This window comes from Danio aesculapii, chromosome 3 (assembly GCF_903798145.1).
Source record: "Danio aesculapii chromosome 3, fDanAes4.1, whole genome shotgun sequence".
NCBI classification, from domain to species: domain Eukaryota; kingdom Metazoa; phylum Chordata; class Actinopteri; order Cypriniformes; family Danionidae; genus Danio; species Danio aesculapii.
Genome location: NC_079437.1, coordinates 40,602,799 through 40,624,965, shown reverse-complemented (window position 1 = coordinate 40,624,965; position 22,167 = coordinate 40,602,799). Strand labels below are relative to the sequence as shown.

The following is a 22,167-nucleotide window of genomic DNA, read 5'->3' as shown; positions in this document are numbered from 1 at the left end:
AATAAAGGGACTAAGCCGAAAAGAAAATGAATGAATGAATTTACTCACCCTAAAACCATCTGAGATGTAGATGACTTGTTTGTTTCATTAGAAAATTAAATACGATTTTGTTTTTGTTGAAACCATGATCCTATTTCATATAATTTAAAGTAATGAGAATTAGCTCTCCGGGTGTCAATAAAATAAAATAAAAATCTAATAATCTTTCTAATAATATTCTGATGAAAAATAAGGCAAGATGATTTTATGACTGTTATTACATACATTGAATTATTTGCGTATGACTAAAAAATTTATATACTTGTGTATTTTGTATGTGTATGTGAAGAGGCATATTTCGAGTTTCGACTTGTTTAGTCAAGATTGGGCTAGTTTTAGAGCTAGTTTTCGACAACAAAAGGGTGGATATATAACAGAGATCTGGCAACCCTGCTACATAACAACATGGCAGCTGCACACGGGTCGTCCACACATAGCAGCGCGGCTATGGAGGGTTTCCCGTTCCCCTTGGCTGGCAAACCACCCGAGGACAGCACGAGTAAAGACCAGACCACTACCGGAGAGACGAAAAAGAAACCTTGCCGAGCCTGTACGGATTTTAAATCATGGATGAAGTTGCAGAAACAGGCGTCCTCAGCCTCAGTGGAGGTATACGTTACACTTATGAATGAAGTCAAGAAAAGTCTGTTCGGATATAACGTTAAAATGTTGATCATAATGTCAAATTTAATTGTAAACAATCAAAAGAGTAGCAACTAAACAGTGTTTTGGACTTGTACTTTTAATACAGTTGCCTTAGTAAATGTGTGGATTTGATATGTCAGAAGATATTTGAATATTCCCTAATTTCATATTGTTCATATCGCGGGGGTAATATTTTTATCACAGTTATGGCAGATGTGGTAAATAAAAATATATATACAGTGGGGGAAATAAGTATTGAACAAGTATAAAAGTAATAAGTTTAGAATTTAAATGTAAAATAAGTGTTGGGGAAATAAGTATTGAATAAGTATAGAATATAAATGTAGAAACATATACTCATTAAAACAATTTAGATAATGAATGCTAAATAACATAAAACCAATGTGACGTTTTGATATTCCCTCCACAGTTCTGCTACAGAAACATGTAGCATAAAGTTATAGGATATTCAGGGTTAATACGGTCATGGAAAACAATGAAAAGTCATGGAATTTTGACATGGCATTTTCCAGACCTGGAAAAGTTTAGGAAAATCTGAAAAACCCACAAAGTTTTGGAAAAGACATGGAAATTAGTTAAACAAATATCTGTATACTTAAATATGGGTTAGTTGTCTTTACTTCTTTTCTGTCCATGACCAAACACATGCTTTCACATTATTAGTGCTGTGTGAACATTATCTAAATAAATGTTACATAGATATAAAGATACATTTAAACTAAATAGATTGTTGCATGTTTTATTATATGCTGTCATAACTTTGAACGTGGATTGTTTTGCTTATTATTTACCATGTACATGTAGACACTACATGAAACATTAGGTTCTGAAAATTTGCTTGAAAGTCCTGGAAAAGTCATTGAATTTTAGTAGTAAAAATGTGTATCAAGCCTGTATGTTTTTTAATAAATATTGTTGATTTAAATTGAATGATCTATTTGGGAATGTGAGGGAGTTTATTTATATTATAATCATGTCAGTTGTAGTTGATGTGTAATAATAATCATTTAATACGTTGGTTACTATAACACTGTACTTTATAAAATCAGTTTTAATATTGTTTTTTCTAACAGTGGTTCTCAACCTCAGTGGTTCTCAACCTCAAAGCCTCAGCAATAATTCTAAAATAAATATGATATTACGAAATATTAATATAATCTCTTTTTTGTCTTTTATTGTTAAAAATGGAGATATAAAAGCAATGTGATATTTTGTACAGGAGAGCAGGCCAGTGGAGGAGCTGAAGCCTGCTGAATGTCCGCTGGACCGCGAGGAGCTGGGCAGGAGCTCGTGGTCTTTTCTACACACTATGGCTGCGTATTATCCTGATGCACCGAGCACAGAACAACAGCGCGAGATGACGCAGTTCATCAACCTCTTCTCTAAGGTTTTCCCATGTGATGAATGCGCAGAAGACCTGAGAACAAGGTCTTCGTCTTTAATTGCTGTGGTTTTCAATGTTTGTCCACTGCTGTTTTCAGCAGCATATGATTCAGTCAGTCTGTTTACATGGACAACAATTCTGTTATTAAATATAATTCTCTGATTAACAATCTCTACCATGTAAACAGATTTTTATTGACTTTAATACAGATAAAGTCATCCTCAAAGTAAACACAAATGTAATTAATTCATGTGGAGTATTGCCATTTTAGTCATCTTATCAAAGTGTGGGATATAGACATGTACACGTATATCACTTTATTACTGTCATGTAGGACTTTTGGTTACAATTTACACAGGATACTTTACATACAAAGCAGTAATCAAAAGTTTGACGACATGGCTGAGAGGAAGTATTTGTTTCCACTATGGTCTGTTTGCATGTATAACATGACCAATGGTTTAAAGTAACGTATTGCAAATGCACAAATTACTGTAATTGAGTAGTTTTCTAAGGAATTATTCAGTAGTTTTATAAATATGTACTTTTATCCGAATACATTTTTAGTGCTGTATCTGAAAATTTACTGTAATGTTTTCCTTTAACCTGCAGTAACTACTTTATTTTTTGTTGTCTACTGTGATTGGCTAAGTAGAATTATCAGTCATGTGATTCCTGTCCAATCACATCACGCAGAGATGAATCACATCAGGTTTTCAAACACAAGCACACAAGTGCATTTATTCTATCAATAGCCGCGTTTCCGCTATCGCGCCTAAAGTGAGCGAGCCAGGGCCAGTCGCGTTTCCACTGTCAATTCCGGGGCCTGATCGGGCCAAAGCGGGGCTTCCTCGGGGCCAATGGGCGGGCTTTTTCGACCTGCCGAATATCTTGGGCCAAAAAGAGCCAGCTGGGGTTTCCGGACAGAGTAAAAAGAGAGGTGGACTTTGCCAGAGTCTGGTAAAGATGGCGTGCAGCCATTACACTAGTTTTCCAAACAAACAAACAAATAAATAAATAAATGAGAGAAAGGAAAATACAAATCTAGTCAGTTTCAGATAGGCTATTCCATAAAACACCTTATAGGCTAGGGATCTTTTTGCTTATGATCGCCCTTATGTTTCTCTTTTAAATGTAAGTCTGTTGCATAAAATAATAAAGTAGTTTTAATTTATAAGTGACATTTCTTTGCTGCGTCCTCCTCGATGTTTCAATAACGCATAATAATCTTTAAACCATAATAAAGACACAGCAGCTAGTAAAGGTTGTCGAGAGTTGTTGTCAAGTTTAAAAGGTGTGTTTGTGCGTGATACGTGTGTGTTGGATTCCTGTATATGTGTGAGAGACCGGCCAAAAGAGCGCTTGCTTGACAGCTCTGTTGATACCGCGAGCAGCTTCTTTCTTTCTTTCTTTCTTTTTTTCTTTCTTTCTTTCTATATATATGATAATAAAATCACATTAAGTAAATAAAGCAATATTAAAATAACTAAAGCTATAACAATGCAGGTATACACAACACAAATCAATTAAACCGTTTCAAGCCATTTTAAACTTTAATTTTACAAAGGCCTATCTGAAAAAAAGATTTTAGATATTTTCTAAAAACAATAAACAACGGAGGAGTTTTGAAATATTATTTATAAAGTATTTTGATACGATCATGTTAATCAAATCATGCAAACAGAGCATTTCGGGGTGAGCTTGGTTTGTCAGCATACAAAGCATTAACACACTGTATCATCACAGACTTTTGACCCTTAGTTTACACATTTTTCGCTCCACATATAAACGCGTTCCTAAAATGAAACACGAAAAACTGTATATGGTACCATAATGATGATGAACTGTATGTTGATATTTGAAAATTCAGGAGGGAACATCAGTTGGCATCACATAGCGACATAATGACATGTGCCATTCTAGTATTTACCATACAATGCAATGTGTGGTGGCCGAGAGAGCTCAAACAAGTTCCAAGATAAGAAAACACATGCATATAGAACAGCATTCACAAATTGAGTGAACATCTTTATCAGTTTGCCAACATGCACAAGCAATTTCTAATAACACATGCAAATACAGAAATGCACTGCAAATAACACAGACCATTTTAACTCCCTAAATGTACAGTTCCATGTTTGTATATTTTTAGCCCTAAAGATCTGCCAAAGTGCACAATTACCGTTAAATGAAATGTTACTTTAATGCCATGTTAACAAGAGTTACTCAGAACTACAAATATCAAGGAACAATATGACCAGGATGTTAAAATAAACAAAAAACTCATCTCTGAGATCTCCGACAGTTCCACTGATTCTAAACAGGAAGCAGCAGTCTCTTTTTAGGATCTACCTACACATTTCTGTCTTATGGTCTGGTCTATTTTGGAGCATGTGTCTATATTTGCATATGTTGTCAAACTAGTGAAGTAGTTTTCTCCTGTCTTTTTCTATATGCATTTGTTTTCTTGTGTTTGAGCTCTCTTGGAGACCCTTAAAAGGATTATTTCAAAAGCAACTCATGTAAACACCTTAATATTTTCTTATACGGAATACGGAAAGTGTTTAGATTACTAATGTCAATTTACTTATTGATTTTGTCCTGTCAGATTGAAAACTAATCAACCAGATGCAGGCAGCCGGCACAAGCTGTCACAGTGGCTGTGTCGCCTCCATAATGACATCAACATCCGGTTGGGCAAGCCGGAGTTTGACTGCAGCAGGGTGGATGAGCGATGGAGAGACGGCTGGAAGGACGGATCTTGTGACTGAAACGTCCAACACTGTCATGAACACGAGTGAAATGCTGTCACATACTGATTCTGTGGACCTGGTATTTCTGATGCAACGAGCGCAGTGCTAATCAGGAATCAGACATATGTTGACTTTGCACTTTATACTTGTTCTAATTGATGCAATGATTTAGCCGTATAGAAATGTCTATGTTGTGCTTTTAATCAAGAGTACGTTATGGTGTGAAGACCTTGTTTTTGGATTGTTGAGCTCTCAGTGGAAGTAAATAGCCCAGGCTGGATGAACTTAGATAAATCTGTCCCACAGAAGGAAATAAAGATGGTCTATTTATTTAAAGCAGTGGTTATCAGCTTTGCTTTTTTTTAAATCCAAGCTCCTGTATTGTCAAAAATACCCCCCCCCCCCCCAATATAATGAAAATTATGCTATAATGAACATTCTGCAAATGAAATATTGGAGTCAGAACTAGCCATTTGTTAGACAATGGACACAGCCGTGCTTTGAAATGAGAGGTTTAAATGTCACACCCTAGCTAGAGTTTTGAATGAAATGAGCTGATTAAAAACCAAATAATATAACTTTTCAGTTAAATATAGATTATTGTTCATTTAAAACTAGATTATATAAATGTATATTTCCACAGTGCGAATGATGCGATTCGCGCAAATCAAGCGGTGCGAGTTGAGCGTTTTGCGCGATTGATGCACTTAACGCACAAATCACTCAAGTTGGAAAATCTGAACTTCAGCGAACATTCGCACCGCGTTAACCAATCAGGAGCTTTCTCTTGTAGGGCGTGATTATGATGTAGGGGCTTGATTATGGCGTTGTTGGTGTCCTGGGGGAAAATCCTCTTGCCGACACCGGACAACAGTTCATCAAACTGGGCTCGGCTCAGTCGAAAGCACTACTTAAAGCTTCCATCATCCAGGTATAGTTTCTGGAGGAGTTGATGAACTCACAGAGCTGCGTGCACCTCTGAATGGATCTAGTGAACTCAGACAGAAGCCCCACCCATGATGCAAATCCGCGTCTATTGTGAAGTGAATGTGACACGCTAATCAAGCGGAATTGACTCACGAAAGAAGCGAGTAAACTAAAAATGTTCAAACGTCTATTTACCTGTGAGTAGCACACTTTATCAGCGCGTCTGGTTGTGAAAAGCATGACAGGTACATGGGAATGGTGGGCGGGAAGAACTAGCATTAAAGACACAGGGTACAAAAACAGCTGTATTGTGTTCAGAGCAGAAAAGTCCAGTATTCTGAAAGCTATAATAAATATTCTGATAGGTATTTTGAGCTGAAACTTTACAGACACTTTCTGGAGACACAAAATACTTAGATTAAATCTTGAAAAGGGGGTAAAATAGGTGCTCTTTAATTTGTTCTTCAAAATATCTTCCACAAAGTCACTTGATATTTTGTATGCTATAAAGCAGTATCTTTAAATAGTGTCCTTGTCAAAACAATCTGCATACTCACCAAAAATTTTCACCTGGCCCACTTGCTAGTGATGTTACCCAGTCGTGCCATATGAAATCAACGCTCTCCCAGCTGAGGACGCGATGTAGTCGGTAGATGTTGCTGTTGAGACAATATAACACTCAGAATCACAGAGATTGCGCACGCCTCTGACAGGCAGTGGGGTGTGTGTGTGTGTCTGTGTAAATGTGTGTATGTGTGCCTACCTCGACCCACAGCCCAGAGCCTGAATAACAGTAGGAGGAAAATGGACGGAGTGGGTTCATTTGGCGCTGGGAGAGCCGGGGCTGCGTTCGACCCTTTTGCCTTCATCCAACAGCCGCAGACCATCCTCAGAATATTGTCATGGGTAAGACATTTAATCACCCACACATCATAATATCAGCCTAGGAGAGACTCATCGACTGTGAGAACCACCTAGAGCATATCAAAAATCATACCGCGCTCATTTAATAATTAAATGAGGTCACTGGGATATTTGACGCTCGCATGGATGTGGATAGATTTGGGGGGATATAAGGTGAAAATTCGTTTATAATGGAAATATCGGCGTATTGATGTCATGAAGCGTATTTGCCCCCGGTGACGAGGCTACTCATGTGATTCATGCGCGAATATTAACACATAAAAGCATTAATATAATAAACACACGCACTACTTTTTGATGTTTCGTTTCTTATTTTGAGATGAAATCGTTAATTATACCATTATGATATTATGTATTATATTTATCAATGTGCCTACTTATCGCTAGGCGTGACTTCAAAACAGAAATAACAATTTAAATAGCCATAAAAGCAATATATCAATATTAAAGAAACATATTCTTGTCGTGGGTGAGCGTTTCTCTATTATGCAATACGTGTTTTTTTCCAGTGAGAACATCATTAAAGTGTGTCTCCAAACATAATAAGCTGCCTCATTTTAAAGCATCGAGTGTGTTTGAGCTTGATTCTCATCATGCTGTCTAGCTAGGCAGCACGCTTGGGTTTTTAGCTACAGCCACAGTCTGCTTCTATATGACCGGCGCCTCGATTCTGATTGGCTGTTGCATTACTATACGCTCGTGCACTGTTACTTCCATTTGATTTTATTTGCATCAGACAAACACATCACGTGGACCTTGCTTTGTGCATTGCAAGTCTCTGTCAGTCAAAGGTTTTAATTTAATATTAAAATAGGGATTATAATCTTGAAAACTATAGTTTTAGGAAATGTTGGCCTTGCAAATGGAAAATATTGATTGATAGCAGCTACAGTGCATTATGTTCAGTGGATGTGCTGGTCAGATCTGTGCAGCTTCATGTTTCAGTTTGTAACTGAAATTTATTATTATAATTTATTTATATTTGCACACAGATGATACAGTGCTCAGCATAATTGAGCACACCCCATTTTGAAAATGAATATTTTATTCATTCAGTTAATATAGGCGATGTATTTTAGTGCATTTAAACAAAACAGATTTATTAAGCAGATATATTTATTAAAATAATATTTTAGTCACCAAACATATTTAGAAATATATGAAATATGTATATGAAAAATATTGAAAAAATAATTACAATCTACAAAATTTCAACAAAATTGTTCATATTTTTGCTTCTCTTGTTTTTTCCTCTTTTCAAATTTGTATTTAATAGTTTTCTATAACTTATAAATTTGGCTGTACTAGTTTTTGAACCATTATCATAAGTTATTTTATTAGATAAGCTGCAGATTTGGCTTCAGTAGTGACCAGGGGCGTAGCAACCGTGGGGGTCCATTTTATTGAAAAAAGGAACAGTTAAATGGAATAATATATCTTTCTTATCTAAATTGTGCACATTTTAGGGACTGTATTTTGTCACCCTTTATTATTTTCACTTTTTAAATCAAGTTTGTATTTATTTTTTTCGCCTAAAAGTCCTGCACTTCTACAATAAGAATTAATTTTTTTACTTAAACTTTATTGTGTTTTTAGTAAACATGGTTATCAACAATGGTAATAGCAGAATTCCTTAACATTGACTTGGTTCAATGTGTATAGCATGGTTGATAATAACATGAAACAAAATAAAAAAAAATACAAATTATATATATGTACACACAAACAAACACACATTTATGAATATATACATATATGCAAACAGAAATGTAAATAAGTATAAAAGGGGGGAAAAAACTATATACAGTTGAAGTCAGAATTATTAGCCCCCATTGATTATTTTCTCTTTTTTAAATATTTCCCAAATGATGTTTAACAGAGCAAGGACATTTTCACAGTATGTCTGGTCATATTTTTTTCTTTTGGAAAAAGTCTTATTTGTTTTATTTCAGCTAGAATAAAAGGAGTTTTACATTTTTTTAAATCCATTTTAAGATCAAACTTATTAGCCCCTTTAAGTTACAGTTGAAGTCAGAATTATTAGCCCCCCTGAATTATTAGCCGCGTTTATTTTTTTCCTCAATTTCTGTTTAACTGAGAGAAGATTTTATCAACACATTTTTAAACATAAAAGTTTGAATAACTCATCTCTAATAACTGATTTATTTGATCTTTGCCATAATGACAGTAAATAATATTTGACTAGATATTTTTCAAGGCACTTCTATACAGCCTAAAGTGACATTTAAAGGCTTAACTAGGTTAATTAGGTTAACTAGGCAGGTAAGCGGGTTAGGGTAATTAGGCTAGTTATTGTATAATGATGGTTTGTTCTGTAGACTATTGGAATAAAATATAGATTAAAGAGGCTAATAATTTTGACCTTAAAACTGCTTTTATTCTAGCTGAAATAAAACAAATAAGACTTTTTCCAGAAGAAAAGATATTATCAGACATACTGTGAACATTTCCTTGCTCTGTTAAATATCATTTGGTAAATATTTAAAAAAGAAAAAATATTGAAAGGGGGTCTAATAATTCTGACTTCAACTGTATATATATTTTTCGACTGTCTACAGAACAAACCATCGTTATACTATAACTTGCCTAATTACCCTAACCTGCCTAGTTAACCTAATTATGATGATTTGTTCTAGTTAAGCCTTTAATGTCACTTTAGGCTGTATAGAAGTGTCTTGAAAAATATCTAGTCAAATATTATTTACTGTCATCATGGCAAAGATAAAACAAATCAGTTATTAGAAATGAGTTATTTAAACTATTATGTTTAGAAATGTGTTGAAATAAATCTCTCTGTTAAACAGAAATTGGGGGGAAAAATAAACAGGGTGCTAATAATTCAGACTTCAACAGTACATAATGTCAGAGAAGTACATAAATGGAAAAAAGTGTCTAATAAAATGATTGTAAAACAGGTCAAACAGAAAGAGAAGGTAGTTTGTTGTCACCTATATCTTAAAAGACATCTTAATCATTTCTCCTACATCGTTAAATTAAATCGCTTAAGTTTTAATAATGAGATCAAATTGTCATGTATTTGGTTCCAATGAAGAATTTTTGAAATCTTTGCTCTGTTAATTAAAGCAGTGGATTGTTCTAGTCGAACAATGTCTTTAAAATGGTATAACCATTGCTGATTTGTAAGAAATATTTTAAAAAATGAAGATATGTAGTTAAAGACTAGACAAAAGTGTAAAAATACGAAAACATGTAAAAATTCAACAACAAAAAAGTAGCATTGGAAGTGTATAGGATGCATCTGTCACAGTTTGAAACTCCCTGAGTACAAAATGTAATTATTTAATGTCATTTCTACAGTAATATGCATATAACAGCCTTTAATAGATCATGTATGCTTATGTTTTCCACATCAGATCTTCTCAATGGTGGTGTTTGGATCTATAATAAATGAAGGCTACGTCAACCACGGCAGTGAGAGGCTCTACTGCGTTTTCAACAAGAACAACAATGCCTGCAACTACGGCACCACCATTGGCCTCATAGCATTTCTAGCCTGCATTTTCTTCATTATCCTCGACATCAAGTTCCAGCAAATCAGCAGCATTAAAGACCGGAAGAAGGCAGTGATGCTGGACATTGGATTTTCAGGTAAACAATAAAAGCCAAAGCCAAATCACACTCAGACTCTCTCTGTTACAGTGTGCCCATTTTTAAGATGCAAATTGTTCATGGGATCTGGCAACAACTCATAGCCTCAATTTGCTACTGTATAGCACTTTAATCTTATGTAATTTATGTAAATAATGGCTCAGTAATCTCATGTTAAGTTTCTGGGTCCACCTCTCCATCAGAAGCCAAGAGCAAACAACAAAATTGTCATATGATTATAATAAAATATGATTGTAATGTTTATGTCCATGCATATTCTCAGATGGTCAGACAGTGATTCATCTTTTTAAACCATTTTAATATTGGTGTCTGGGATGCAGCAAGTCTGGAGACTGTAGTAAACATCATGGTGTAAAAGATTAGTTTCTATGTGCGATATGACTAAACAGTGATCATAAATAGCTATGGAGAGAGTTTTCTCAATTTATATGAGTAGAGGCTTGAACCCAAAACAGCATTACAGTACATCAAAACCAAAATGACCACTCCACTTTTTTTCAGATCATTTTACAACCTCCATAAGTTGAACAGTTGAGTTTTACTATTTTTTTAATCCATTCAGCTGATCTCCAGGTTCTGGAGATCCACCTTTAGCTTAGCATAAATCATTGAATCAGATTAGACCATTAGCATATTGTTTAAGAATTTTAAATAAATGTAATAATACATTTCTTATTTACAGTTGAAGTCAGAATTATTAGCCCCCTCTGAATTTTTTGTCTTTTTTAAATATTTCCCAAATGATGTTTAACAGATTCAGGAAATTTTCACAGGATGTCTGATAATATTTTTTCTTCTGGAGAAAGTCTTATTTGTTTTATTTCGGCTAGAATAAAAGCAGTTTTACATTTTTTAAAAACCATTTTAAGGTCAAACTTATTAGCCCCTTTAAGCTATATATTTTTTTGATAGTCTACAGAACAAACCATCGTTATACTACAACTTGCCTAATTACCCTAAAACTGCCTAGTTAACCTAATTAAAATAAATCAGTTATTACAAATGAGTTATTAAAACTATAGTGTTTAGGAATGTGTTGAAGAAATCTTAAACAGAAATTGGGGAAAAAAATAAACTGGGGGGGCTAATAATTCTGAATTCAACTGTAAAGGTTGACTCATCTGTAGTTACATTGTGTACTAAGTTGTTATTTTCTAGGAACTGTACTCACATTACGGCACAATAATGATATAATAAGGACTAATAAGGATAATAATAAGCAATTTTGCTGCTGTACCATGGATGCAACAGAAATACACCAGAATGAGAGTATAGTTTCTAGCCATATTGGCCCAGAACATTGCAACGTTTCAATTTCCATCAGTCTTGGTACATGATGTAACTACAGAAGTGTCATGATTTCAGGAGGTAAATGATCAAATTTTCTTTTGCAATTTTTTGCTAAGGGTCTAAGTCAAGCTAAAAGTGCTCACTCCAGACCCGGAGATTGGCTGAATGGATTAAAAAATGTTAAAACTCAAATGTTTTTACTCTGTAGGGGAGTTGTAAAATGATTTACAGTAAAAGTGGAGTGTTCTTTAAACAAGCAGTCTGTTATTGTCATTATTTACTCTGAATAATTCTTATATTTTTGCATGATCACAGGTATCTGGGCATTTTTTGTGGTTTGTCGAAAATAGGCTCAATTTACAACTCTCCTAGAGGTAAACAGTTGAGTTTTACTCTTTTTAAATCCATTTAGCAGATCTCAAGGTTCTCAGCACTTTTAGCTTAGCATAAATCATTGAATCAGATTAGACCATTAGCATATTGTTTAAAAGTTTTAAATAAGGGTTTATTTATAAATGTCCTATTTAAAGGTTGACTCTTTTGTAGTTATATAACAATAATAAACTTTATTTTATATTGCGCCTTTAAATGCAGTTTCCCGATGTGCTGAACACTGCAGATAATACAATAACACATAATCAACCAGTAAAAGCAAGTTTAAAAGTATATATTTTTCTAGTGAACTTTAAATGTATCATAATTATGAATTTCCCTAAATTCAGGAGGTAGAGAATTTCAGAGGACAGGAGCATAGGAAGAAAAAGCCAGATTACATATACAGTTGAAGTCAGAATGATTGGCCCCCTGAATTATTAGCCCCCCTGTTTATTTTTTTCCCCAATTTCTGTTTAATGCAGAGCAGATTTTTTAACACATTTCTAAACTTAATAGTTTTAATAACTCATTTCTAATAACTGATTTCTTTTATTTTTGCCATGATGACAGTAAATAATATTTGACTAGATATTTTTCAAGACACTTCTATACAGCTTAAAGTGACATTTAAAGGCTTAACTAGGTTAATTAGGGTAACTAGGCAGTATAGGGTAATTAGGTAAGTTATTGTATACCGATGGTTTGTTCTGTAGAAACATATATAGCTTAAACATATCTATCTAAACATATATAGCTTAAAGGGGCTAATAATTTTGATCTTAAAATGGGTTTTAAAAAATTAAAAACTGCTTTTATTCTAGCCGAAATAAAACAAATAAGACTTTCTCCAGAAGAAAAAATATTATCAGACATACTGTGAAAATTTCCTTGCTCTGTTAAACATAATTTTAGAAATATTTAAAAAAGAAAATACAATTAAAAGGGGGGCTAATAATTCTGACTTCAACTGTATATCTGACTTGTGTGTGATGTACAAACCAGCAAGTTTGCCTGATATGAACACAGTCTACAGCTAGGAGTGTATGGATGTACAGTTCAGTGATGTAATGTGGTGGTAGGGCATGTAGAGCTTTACATTAAGCATCCTAATTTTAAAATCCACTCCAAATCTAACTGGGAGCCAATGCAAGGATTCTAATTCTGGTGAAATGTGACATCCAATCTGTGTGCCTGTTAAAATCCTAGCAGCAGAATATTCTAGGCTGATATGGCTATAGGAACTATTCTCTGATTCCAGTGCAATAATCAAGACAGTATAGTTCCTAGCCATATCGGCCTAAGAAATTGCAACTTTTCAATTTCCATCAGTCTTTGTACACCATGTAACTACAGAAGAGTTAAGCTTTAAGTAGGAAAATTATCAAAACTCTTTTTGGATTTATTATTATTTTTTGTTCCAATGGTCTAATCTGATTCAATGATTTATGCTAAGCTAAGCTAAAAGTGCTTGCTACAGGCCTGGAGATTAGCTAAATGGATTCAAAAATGGTAAAACTCAACTGCTTAACTCCATAGGGGAGTTGTAAAATGAGCCTTTTACAAAAAAAGGGGAGTGTTATTTTAATAAGCAGTCTATTATTGTCATTATTTACTCTGAGTGATTGTTATCTTTTTGCATGATCACAGGTTTCTGGTCATTTTTGTGGTTTGTTGGTTTCTGCTTCCTGGCCAACCAGTGGCAACGCACCACCACAGATGAGCTGCCCTTAAATCAGGGAGCAGATGCTGCCAGAGCTGCCATAACCTTCTCCTTCTTCTCCATCTTCACCTGGGTAACTCAACAAATGAAAGCACATCTTATTGTCTTTTTATGAGAGTAATTGCCATTTCAGTCCATTTGAGTATAAGTTACTACATCGTCATGACCCTTCCCATCGACATTAGCTTGCTCTACATACGGCTTTCAGTCCTTAGGGGATTTGGGAACGTATAATACAATTACTTCCTTTTCCCTGGCCGTCAATGAGGATGAGAATAGTGCTTGGTGGAGTGTCCTGATGTGAACGAAACCAAGGAAAAACGAAGCCATTTCTTAGAATAAGAACAAAAGTTAAATGTAGATCTTGTTTATTTGATCTTTATTAACGTATACATAAATTATTCATGTTTAAGAATCAAAAGTTTGGAATAATTCAGTGGTTCGTATTATTAAGTCATTTTTTATTCAGCAAAGACACATTAACGTTATTTTTAAAAGTGACATTAAAGGCATGTTCAGTGCATCCACAATGTCTTCATAGCGCTTCACTTTTCCCACAAGTTTTTATGTTACAGCCTTTTTCCAAAATGGATTAAATTCATGTATTTCCTCTAAATTCTACACACAATACCCCATAATGACAATGTAAAAAAATATCTTTTTAAATTGTTGCAAATTTGCTAAAAATAACAAAACCTGATAAATCATATGTCACATCAGTATTCACAGCCTTTGGAGTGAAGCTCTAAATTGAGCTCAGGTACATTCTGTTTCCACTGATCATTCTTGAGGTGTTTCAGCAGCTTAATTAGAGTTCACCTGTGGTAAATTCAGTTGATTGGACATGATTTGAAAAGGCATACACCTGTCTATATAAGATCCCAGGGTTGACAGTGCATGTCAAAGCACAAACAAAGAAATTGTCTGTAGACCTCTGAGACGAGATTGTCTCGAGGCACAAGGCTGGGGAAGGTTACAGAAACATTTCTGCTGCTCTGAAAGTTCAAATGAGCACTGGGCTCTGTCATTCGTAAGTGGAAGATGTTTGGAACCACCAGGACTCTTCCTAGAGCTGGAAGGCCATCCAGGTTATCCAATAATCTGATGGTCACTCTGTCTGAGCTCCAGCGTTCTTCTGTGGAGAAAGGAGAACTTTACAGGAGGACAACTATCTGTGCAGCAATCCACCAATCAGGCCTGTATGGTAGAGTGGCCAGACAGAAGCCACTCCCTCCTGGAATTTGCCAAAAGGCATCTGAAGGACTCTCAGACCATAAGAAACCAAATTCTCTGCTCTGATGAGACTAAAATTGAACTCTTTGGAGTGAACGCCAGGCGTTACGTTTGGAGAAAACCAGGCACCGCTCATCACCAGGCTAATACCATCGGATGTTTTTCAGATGCAGGAACTGGAAGACTAGTCAGGGTAGAGGGAAAGATGAATTCAGCAATGCACAGAGACATCCTGAATGAAGACCTGCTTCAGAGTGCTCTTGACCTCAGACTGGGGCGACGGTTCATCTTCCAGCAGGAAAATGACCCAAAGAACACTGCCAAAATGTCGATGATGTGGCTTTACAACAACTCGGTGAATGTCCTTGAGTGCCCCAGCCAGAACCCAGATCTAAATACTATTGATCATCTATGGAGAGATCTGAAAATGGCTGTACACCGTCACTTCCCATCCAAGGGAAAGAGGAATGGGCAAAAAATCCTAAAGACAGGTGTGCCAAGCTTGTGGAATCGTATTCAATAAGACTTGAGGCTGTAATTGCTGCCAAAGGTGCATCAACAAAGTATTGAGCAAAGGCTGTGAATACTGATGTTCATGTGATTTTTCAGGTTTTTTAATGAATAAATTTGCAACAATTAAAAAAATAAATAAATTTCTCATTGTCATTATGGGATATTGTGTGTAGAAATTTGAGGAAATAAATGAATTTAATCCATTTTGGAATAAGACTGTAATATAAAAATGTGGAAAAAGTGAAGCGCTATGAAGACCTTCTGGATGCACTGTAAAATGCAACAATGACTTCTATTTCACTGTGGATTGTGATTTCTAAAAGCTGTTGTAATCTAGCCTGTTTAATCATCAATGAACTGCTTTCATTCATAAATACTAACAAATTTTGACCAAATTCTAAAAATAGGAATATCTTCCACAAAAATGAGCTGCATATGCATTTTACTATTGATTCTAATAATAACTACATTAAAAATGTTTCAAACTAAATTTGGTTAAAATATGCATAAATACAACCACTGGGTTAAAATGTCATTTAAAATTGCGATTTCCTGTGTAATAAAAACAACTTAAAGTTAATGAATCATATATGTTATTAAGCTTCTGCCAGTATCCAATTTCCATGTTGCAATAAATTTCTAAAGCTTCTATACGGTATTATCACACTATTGACCTATGCTGAAATAACAGGTATAACCAAAAATACTAAGTGTATTAATTTACTGTATGTGTGTTAAACAAATTAAAGTGCCAAAGGATGATAAAGAACAATAGCTAACACTTTTCAATAGTCTTATCCAGCATATGTTTTACACAGCGAATGCCCTTCCAGCCACAACCCAACACTGGGAAACATTTTAGTTTATTGAATTCACCTTTACCGGATGTCTTTGGACTGTGGGGGAAACCGGAGCACCCGGAGGAAACCCACGCCAACACTGGGAGAACATGCAGACTCCACACAGAGATGCCAACTGGCCCAGCTGGGATTGGAACCAGCGACATTCTTGCTGTTAGGCAACAATGCTAACCTCTGAGCCACCGTGTCGCTCCTCAGTGGTTCATATTAGTTAATGTCAATTTTTTTATTACAATGGTTACTTTCATTCAGCAAAGACACATTAACTTTGTTAAAATTGATATTAAATATATTTAATCTGCTACAATGACTTCTACTTTACTGTGAATTGTGATTTCTAAAAGCTGTTCTGCTCTAGTCCATCTGTTCATTAATGTATTTCAATGAACTGTTTTCATTCATAATGTTAACAAAACAGTTATTTGTAATGACATTTAAACAAATTTCTGAAATAGGAACAAAAGTTTACCAGCACACGTTTTAAAATTGATTATTATTATTATAATAGCAACATTTAAAATGTTTCAAACTAAATTTGAATTAAAAATAGATCAATTAATATGATCATTATTAAACTGTTTTCACAATGAAATACATGTTCTTACACATATTTGAGAATCTGAATATCAGATATTTCACAATATAACTCGTCAATATAAACAAAGAAATGCATAAATCGCCGGAGCTGCGGTGTTATGTGATTAACTTGACATGTCGCCATGGAAACTTTAAAGCGATGCTTTCTAGTTAACAAATATTTTTTAAAAACTCATGGTGGGGGGACAGCAGAAGTATTTAAAATTCACGTGCCTACAGGTTAAAAGCTCACAGTGTGTGTGCGTTTGATTGGGTTAAAAGCACAGGACCAATTTCGAGTAAATTCACAACTTTAAACGAACACATTTCGCTGAGGCTTTAGAACAGGCAGTACAGTACAGTTCAAGGCACACATTTTACCATTGCCCATGTTCTCCAGGAGCAAACTAATGATTATTGTGCTTCTACAACACAACGCTTTACTAAACAAGCAACATGATTCACGAATTTAGGCATTGACGAAAGCGCACAATGCATTGTGCCTTATTTTTGGTATCTATTGTTTGTGTTAGGGGCTCTATTGACAATATTCGGGAATCTTATTGGCTTTAGACTTATATCTCATTCATGTCCATTGATTTTTAGCTGTAAAAACAGTTTGTTATGCCTCTTGATGTTGCAAACTAGTATTTTGTAAATGTAGTTTTATTATTATTATTATGTGCTGTCATACAAACACTTGTTTGTAGCGCAACTAGTTTGTTATTCCTAGCCAGTTACTCATTTTCTCTGAAAACTGGTCAATACTGTTGTATAAGTTGGAGGACATGTTGAAAAATCAGTAAATTTCAGTGTATTTCATGGCTTTCAATCGTCTCCTCTTTGTATTTCAGGCTGGTTTGACTGTAAGAGCGGTTCAGAAGTACATGCTAGGGACCGACATGACCCTCTTTACCACCGAGCACATTGACGGCAACCCACCCATCCAGCCGTATCCCACCGGCCCAGACACCATACCCAACGACACATACAAGAGCGCACCGTTTACCGAAAACCTGGACACCACCGCGCCAACCTACCAGGTGCCAATCTACTGAAGCCAGAGTGCCTCGTGTGATGCAACTGGCCCTGGTCTTCAAACTGAAGTGGTGTGACAATGTTCATAGGTAGTAACCGTTCTGTGAACTTCTGTACAAGAATATGTTGATTGTGATTTCACTTTCGTTTGGAATATTATGTGTTAATTTATCAGCCGGAATGAAACGGATCAGGGGAGGGGGTTAGCAGTGTTGCTTCAAAGCGAAAAAGGGTTGCATGTGTTGTATTTAGAGAGATTATGAAGTGCCATGCATCACAATCTATAACTTATATATTCAGTTTCCATGTTCTGCTGTTGGGTACTGTATATAAAGTGCAATATCTGAAACATGGAGTCACCAAACATTTATTGAAATATTCGCCAGTTAAATGCTTGCGAGAGGTGGTCTTCCTAAAAGAGAATAGAGTTTTGCTGTAGATAAGGGTGTCTTATGTATTAAAAGTGTGTATAAGAAGATGTTGATTTAGTGAAGCCACTACACGTGTTCAGACATGAAGCGGGATTTTATTTTAAGTGGATTTTTTTGTTTTGTTTCTTACAATTTGTGAATCTTAATTACCATATGAAAATATTGAGATTAAATTAAGATGACGCTTTACAAATAATCAATTACAAATATGATTGTCACAACCTTGGACAATGACACGTCTTTCAAATTTGAACGAACTGTTGTTTAAACGTTTGTGGTCAGTACTGTATGTAAAATATTTTAAACGTATTAAACGTATAGTTCAATCAAGATCCAAAGAAAAAAAATGCCGTTAATTTACTCGCCTTTAGACCATACAATATGTGACTTTTGTTTCTTTTTTTGTTTCAGTTCAACAAAATTGGTGACTTTTAGATTAAACTGTGATGCTTTAAAAGTCAAAAAACAAACAAACAAACAAAACATACTGGCAAATAATAATAATTTAATAACTATAGCTCCTGGCAACACTCAGGTCAGTCATATTGTAACATAGGATTCAGGGTACAATGGCGTTAAGGGTCCAAACGCAGTTTATTGATAGCTTAGTCAGACAGGCAATGGTCAAACAGGAACAAACAGTAACGTAATCCAAAAGCGTAGTCAGCAAAGCAGGCGAACGGTCGGGATAGGCCGCAAAACAACCTAAAACAATAAACAAAGCAAAGCTCAAAAACAAGGCAACCGCTTAGAAATGTTACAGGGGAAAGACTCTGTGTCTACTTGTTTAAAGGCGGATCGCAGACTAAGGGGCCGATCACACCAAACACAAATTTACTCTGCAAAAATGCGAGGCTCATTGTCTTTTTTGTTGACAAGAAAAAAAATAAGTACTGTGCGCTTTTTATGTTGCTAGGCAACGATTGAATCAGCTGCGTATTGTGCGAGAGTGTTGCTATTGATATTTGCAAAATTTTAATAATTATTAATATTGTGATATTCAAGATTTGTGATTTGAACAGCACCGGATAACTCAAAACAAACACTACAAGTCTCTCCTCCATCTTCAAAAGTCTCCGTAGTCGTTTTGACAACAAACGCCTCTGCTTTCATTAGATTGGAGCATGAAAAAGACACTTTTCCTGCTCAAAGTTGACTTTTTCAACTGCGAGCTCACAGTCCACAATGGAAAAAATGTGAGGCGTGCATAAGCAGCACACAAACCGATTGCGGCTGTTAGTAAATTATTTTAAAAAGGCGCCTCCCAAGGCAAAAAGCACGTTCCCTAATAAGTGCATTACTGCCTCCTATCTCTCAAATGGACAATTGACACTATACACGCTAAATTCCTGATTGACCTACCTACCCACACACAATCACACTAGATTATACCGGTTACCCGTTCATTGAGTTTTATTCGGCATTGCGTGTTCAGCTTCACCATCCACCCTCAGTACTATTGGTAGGAAGAAAAGAAAAGGGGTGGACTCAGCAATGTGTCTGAGAAAGAGAGCAGTATATAAAGTGCATGTAATCAGTCTATGATGAACTTCCAGCTGTGTGTGTGCAATTAGGGAGAGAACTGGAACTGGTGTGTGTGTGAGGTACACGATGGGATTTGTAGTTCATATCAGTAGCAGATTTGTAGTTCTCCAGCAATCTTCAACTGCTAGATGGCTGTGATCGTGACACATACAAAGCAGAAAAATCAAATGGTCTAAACAAGAAACTGAACACTATTTACATCATTATTAGCATTGTGTAACATCAGGAGTCATGGCTATTAATTTTGTGTTGCCTAAATGTTTGTTTTTTTTACATTTAAAGTGCTGTTAGCTTTTGATTTGCATTTTTCGAATCACCAAAGACTAATTTCAGCTAAAAATCTTTATAAATATTTTACTGAAAAAGAAAAAAAGTCACCTAAATTTTGGATGGCCTGAGGGTGAATAAATGTACATTATTTGGCAGCATTATTCTTCTAAATTGATCACTTTAGCCAAAAATAATAATATTATAATGACTCCTAAAAGTCTAAAATGTGTTTTGAAATATGCGTTTTTATTTAATGTTTGACGTAATCTCATCCGCAACATGAAGAGAGGGTGGGATATTGTGTAGTTCTTTCCCCCTTTAAAAAAAAAACACCCTATAGTGTTTTGTTTTATCACCGCTCTGCCAGTGAATGTGGTTCAGCTCAAGCACATCAAATGAAAACCAAATGAGAAGCATCTTGATGTCAGATACTAGAGAGCATTCGATTGGTCAAGATTTGATGAGATTCTAAAGTATGAGGTGATGTTAATAAAACCGTTAATCCAATAAGGGCGAAAGTGACGAACTGCAAGCTTTACTTGTTTAGATCAGGTTTATATCTTCTAAAGTTTGTCAGTGTTTTGGACACACCAGCTAGCTAATAGATATCCTAAAAACGATAATACTGATACTAACATCTTAAAAACTTTATTTTAATTTGATGGGAGCTTTAAGACTGGATTAATGATGCTGAAACTAGAAATAATGTGAAAAATAGAAACCCATCCTTCTAAATGTCATACATTTTGCATAGTTCTTACTGCATTTAAGTTGAAATAAAAGACTTGATGAGAGTAAGAAATGTACTGACCTCAATCTTTTGAAGAGCAGTGTACGTTCAAGTGTTTTGCAAAGTGATGGGTTTGGGACACCTTTCAGATATCTGTCACTTGGCTGTTGTCTAAAAAAAAGAAAAGAAGAAAGAAGAAGGTGTTTTGGTGACCGTCATCAGTGCTTTGTCTGATCTGTGGTAGATTTTGGTACTGTTTCTGTGTTCAGAGATATAGGGCAGCATACACAAATGATAGTGATTGTACTTCAGTTCATATAAATGGAGTATGTTTGTGAAAGTGATCAGGGTCTTGTGTTTCCTGTAACTCTGCACTCCTGTTAAAAGATAAACTAAAATAAAATAAAAAATGCTTCATGGACCAACGTTACGGGACAGTTTCAGAGTCATTTACTGAGGTATGTTTTGCTGGGTCAAAATTTGCACCTCTGAAAAGCATAGGTGATAAACGAGTTGTCAATTTATTTCGTTTTTCTACTTTGAAGGACAAAATGCAAAATCTGCATCAGTAAAAAATGCCTTGACCTTGTCCGTAGCTCTTTTTAAACGCATATTAAATACTGTATCTGCAGGCAATATATCCCGTCTTGTGATTGAAAGATGTACACAAAAAGATTTGTTGTTGTCGTCAGTCAGAATGTCTTCGGACTGCAGTTGTCAGACATTATGAAAATAAAGACATGTTTTTCATGAATGAATTACCTCTGATGCGCTTCTTTAATGACTCGGACAAGATTATTTTAAAGGGGAACTATTATTCAAAAATCAATTAAATAAGTGGCTTAAGCAGTTATGTGGCAACAGTGTTTAAATAAAGCCAGCCTGTGTGCGATGTGGCTGTATTTCGGCACTATTGGGAGTGACGATATACAGCCACATCGCACTGCTGCAAATGTGATATTGAATTTATACAACTATTCTACGGCATAATCATGTATATAAAAAAGAAAATCAAACACGAGAGTCTAAAAACCCTTTTGTAAGAGAAACTACTTTTTTGCGCCATTCATTCACATCTACAGCTGACATCAGAACAGCAGAAACTGTTGCTACTTTACCAATGTCACTTTAGAGCTAGTGTTTGAATGATTCTCTAGCATAATGCCTAATGTGATGACAAAACAGGTGATTTTGCTGACATTTTAAGATTATAAGGCTGAACGGCATGAAATGTCATCAGTC

General features: G+C 35.3%; 2 protein-coding genes across 2 annotated transcripts; both read left to right on the top strand.

The window, feature by feature from the left end:
- Positions 1-433: 433 nt before the first annotated feature.
- On the top strand, positions 434-5,178 carry gfer (growth factor, augmenter of liver regeneration (ERV1 homolog, S. cerevisiae)). The gene is made up of 3 exons (XM_056451837.1): positions 434-648; positions 1,925-2,133; positions 4,698-5,178. The coding sequence occupies exons 1-3, from the start codon at positions 445-447 to the stop codon at positions 4,858-4,860; spliced, it is 576 nt and encodes a 191-aa protein (XP_056307812.1). The 5' UTR covers positions 434-444; the 3' UTR covers positions 4,861-5,178.
- Positions 5,179-6,474: 1,296 nt separating this feature from the next.
- On the top strand, positions 6,475-21,679 carry syngr3a (synaptogyrin 3a). Its single transcript, XM_056453987.1, has 4 exons — positions 6,475-6,675; positions 10,089-10,323; positions 13,657-13,802; positions 17,766-21,679. Exons 1-4 carry the CDS (start codon positions 6,574-6,576, stop codon positions 17,967-17,969), a joined length of 687 nt encoding a protein of 228 aa, XP_056309962.1. The 5' UTR covers positions 6,475-6,573; the 3' UTR covers positions 17,970-21,679.
- Positions 21,680-22,167: the final 488 nt, after the last annotated feature.

Coding starts and splice junctions, on each gene's coding strand:
- gfer (XM_056451837.1), top strand. CDS start 445: ATGGCAGCTGCACACGGGTCGTCCACACATAGCAGCGCGGCTATGGAG. Junction 649..1,924: donor CGTCCTCAGCCTCAGTGGAG/GTATACGTTACA, acceptor TATTTTGTACAG/GAGAGCAGGCCAGTGGAGGA. Junction 2,134..4,697: donor GCAGAAGACCTGAGAACAAG/GTCTTCGTCTTT, acceptor TTGTCCTGTCAG/ATTGAAAACTAATCAACCAG.
- syngr3a (XM_056453987.1), top strand. CDS start 6,574: ATGGACGGAGTGGGTTCATTTGGCGCTGGGAGAGCCGGGGCTGCGTTC. Junction 6,676..10,088: donor TCCTCAGAATATTGTCATGG/GTAAGACATTTA, acceptor TTTCCACATCAG/ATCTTCTCAATGGTGGTGTT. Junction 13,803..17,765: donor TCTTCTCCATCTTCACCTGG/GTAACTCAACAA, acceptor TTTGTATTTCAG/GCTGGTTTGACTGTAAGAGC.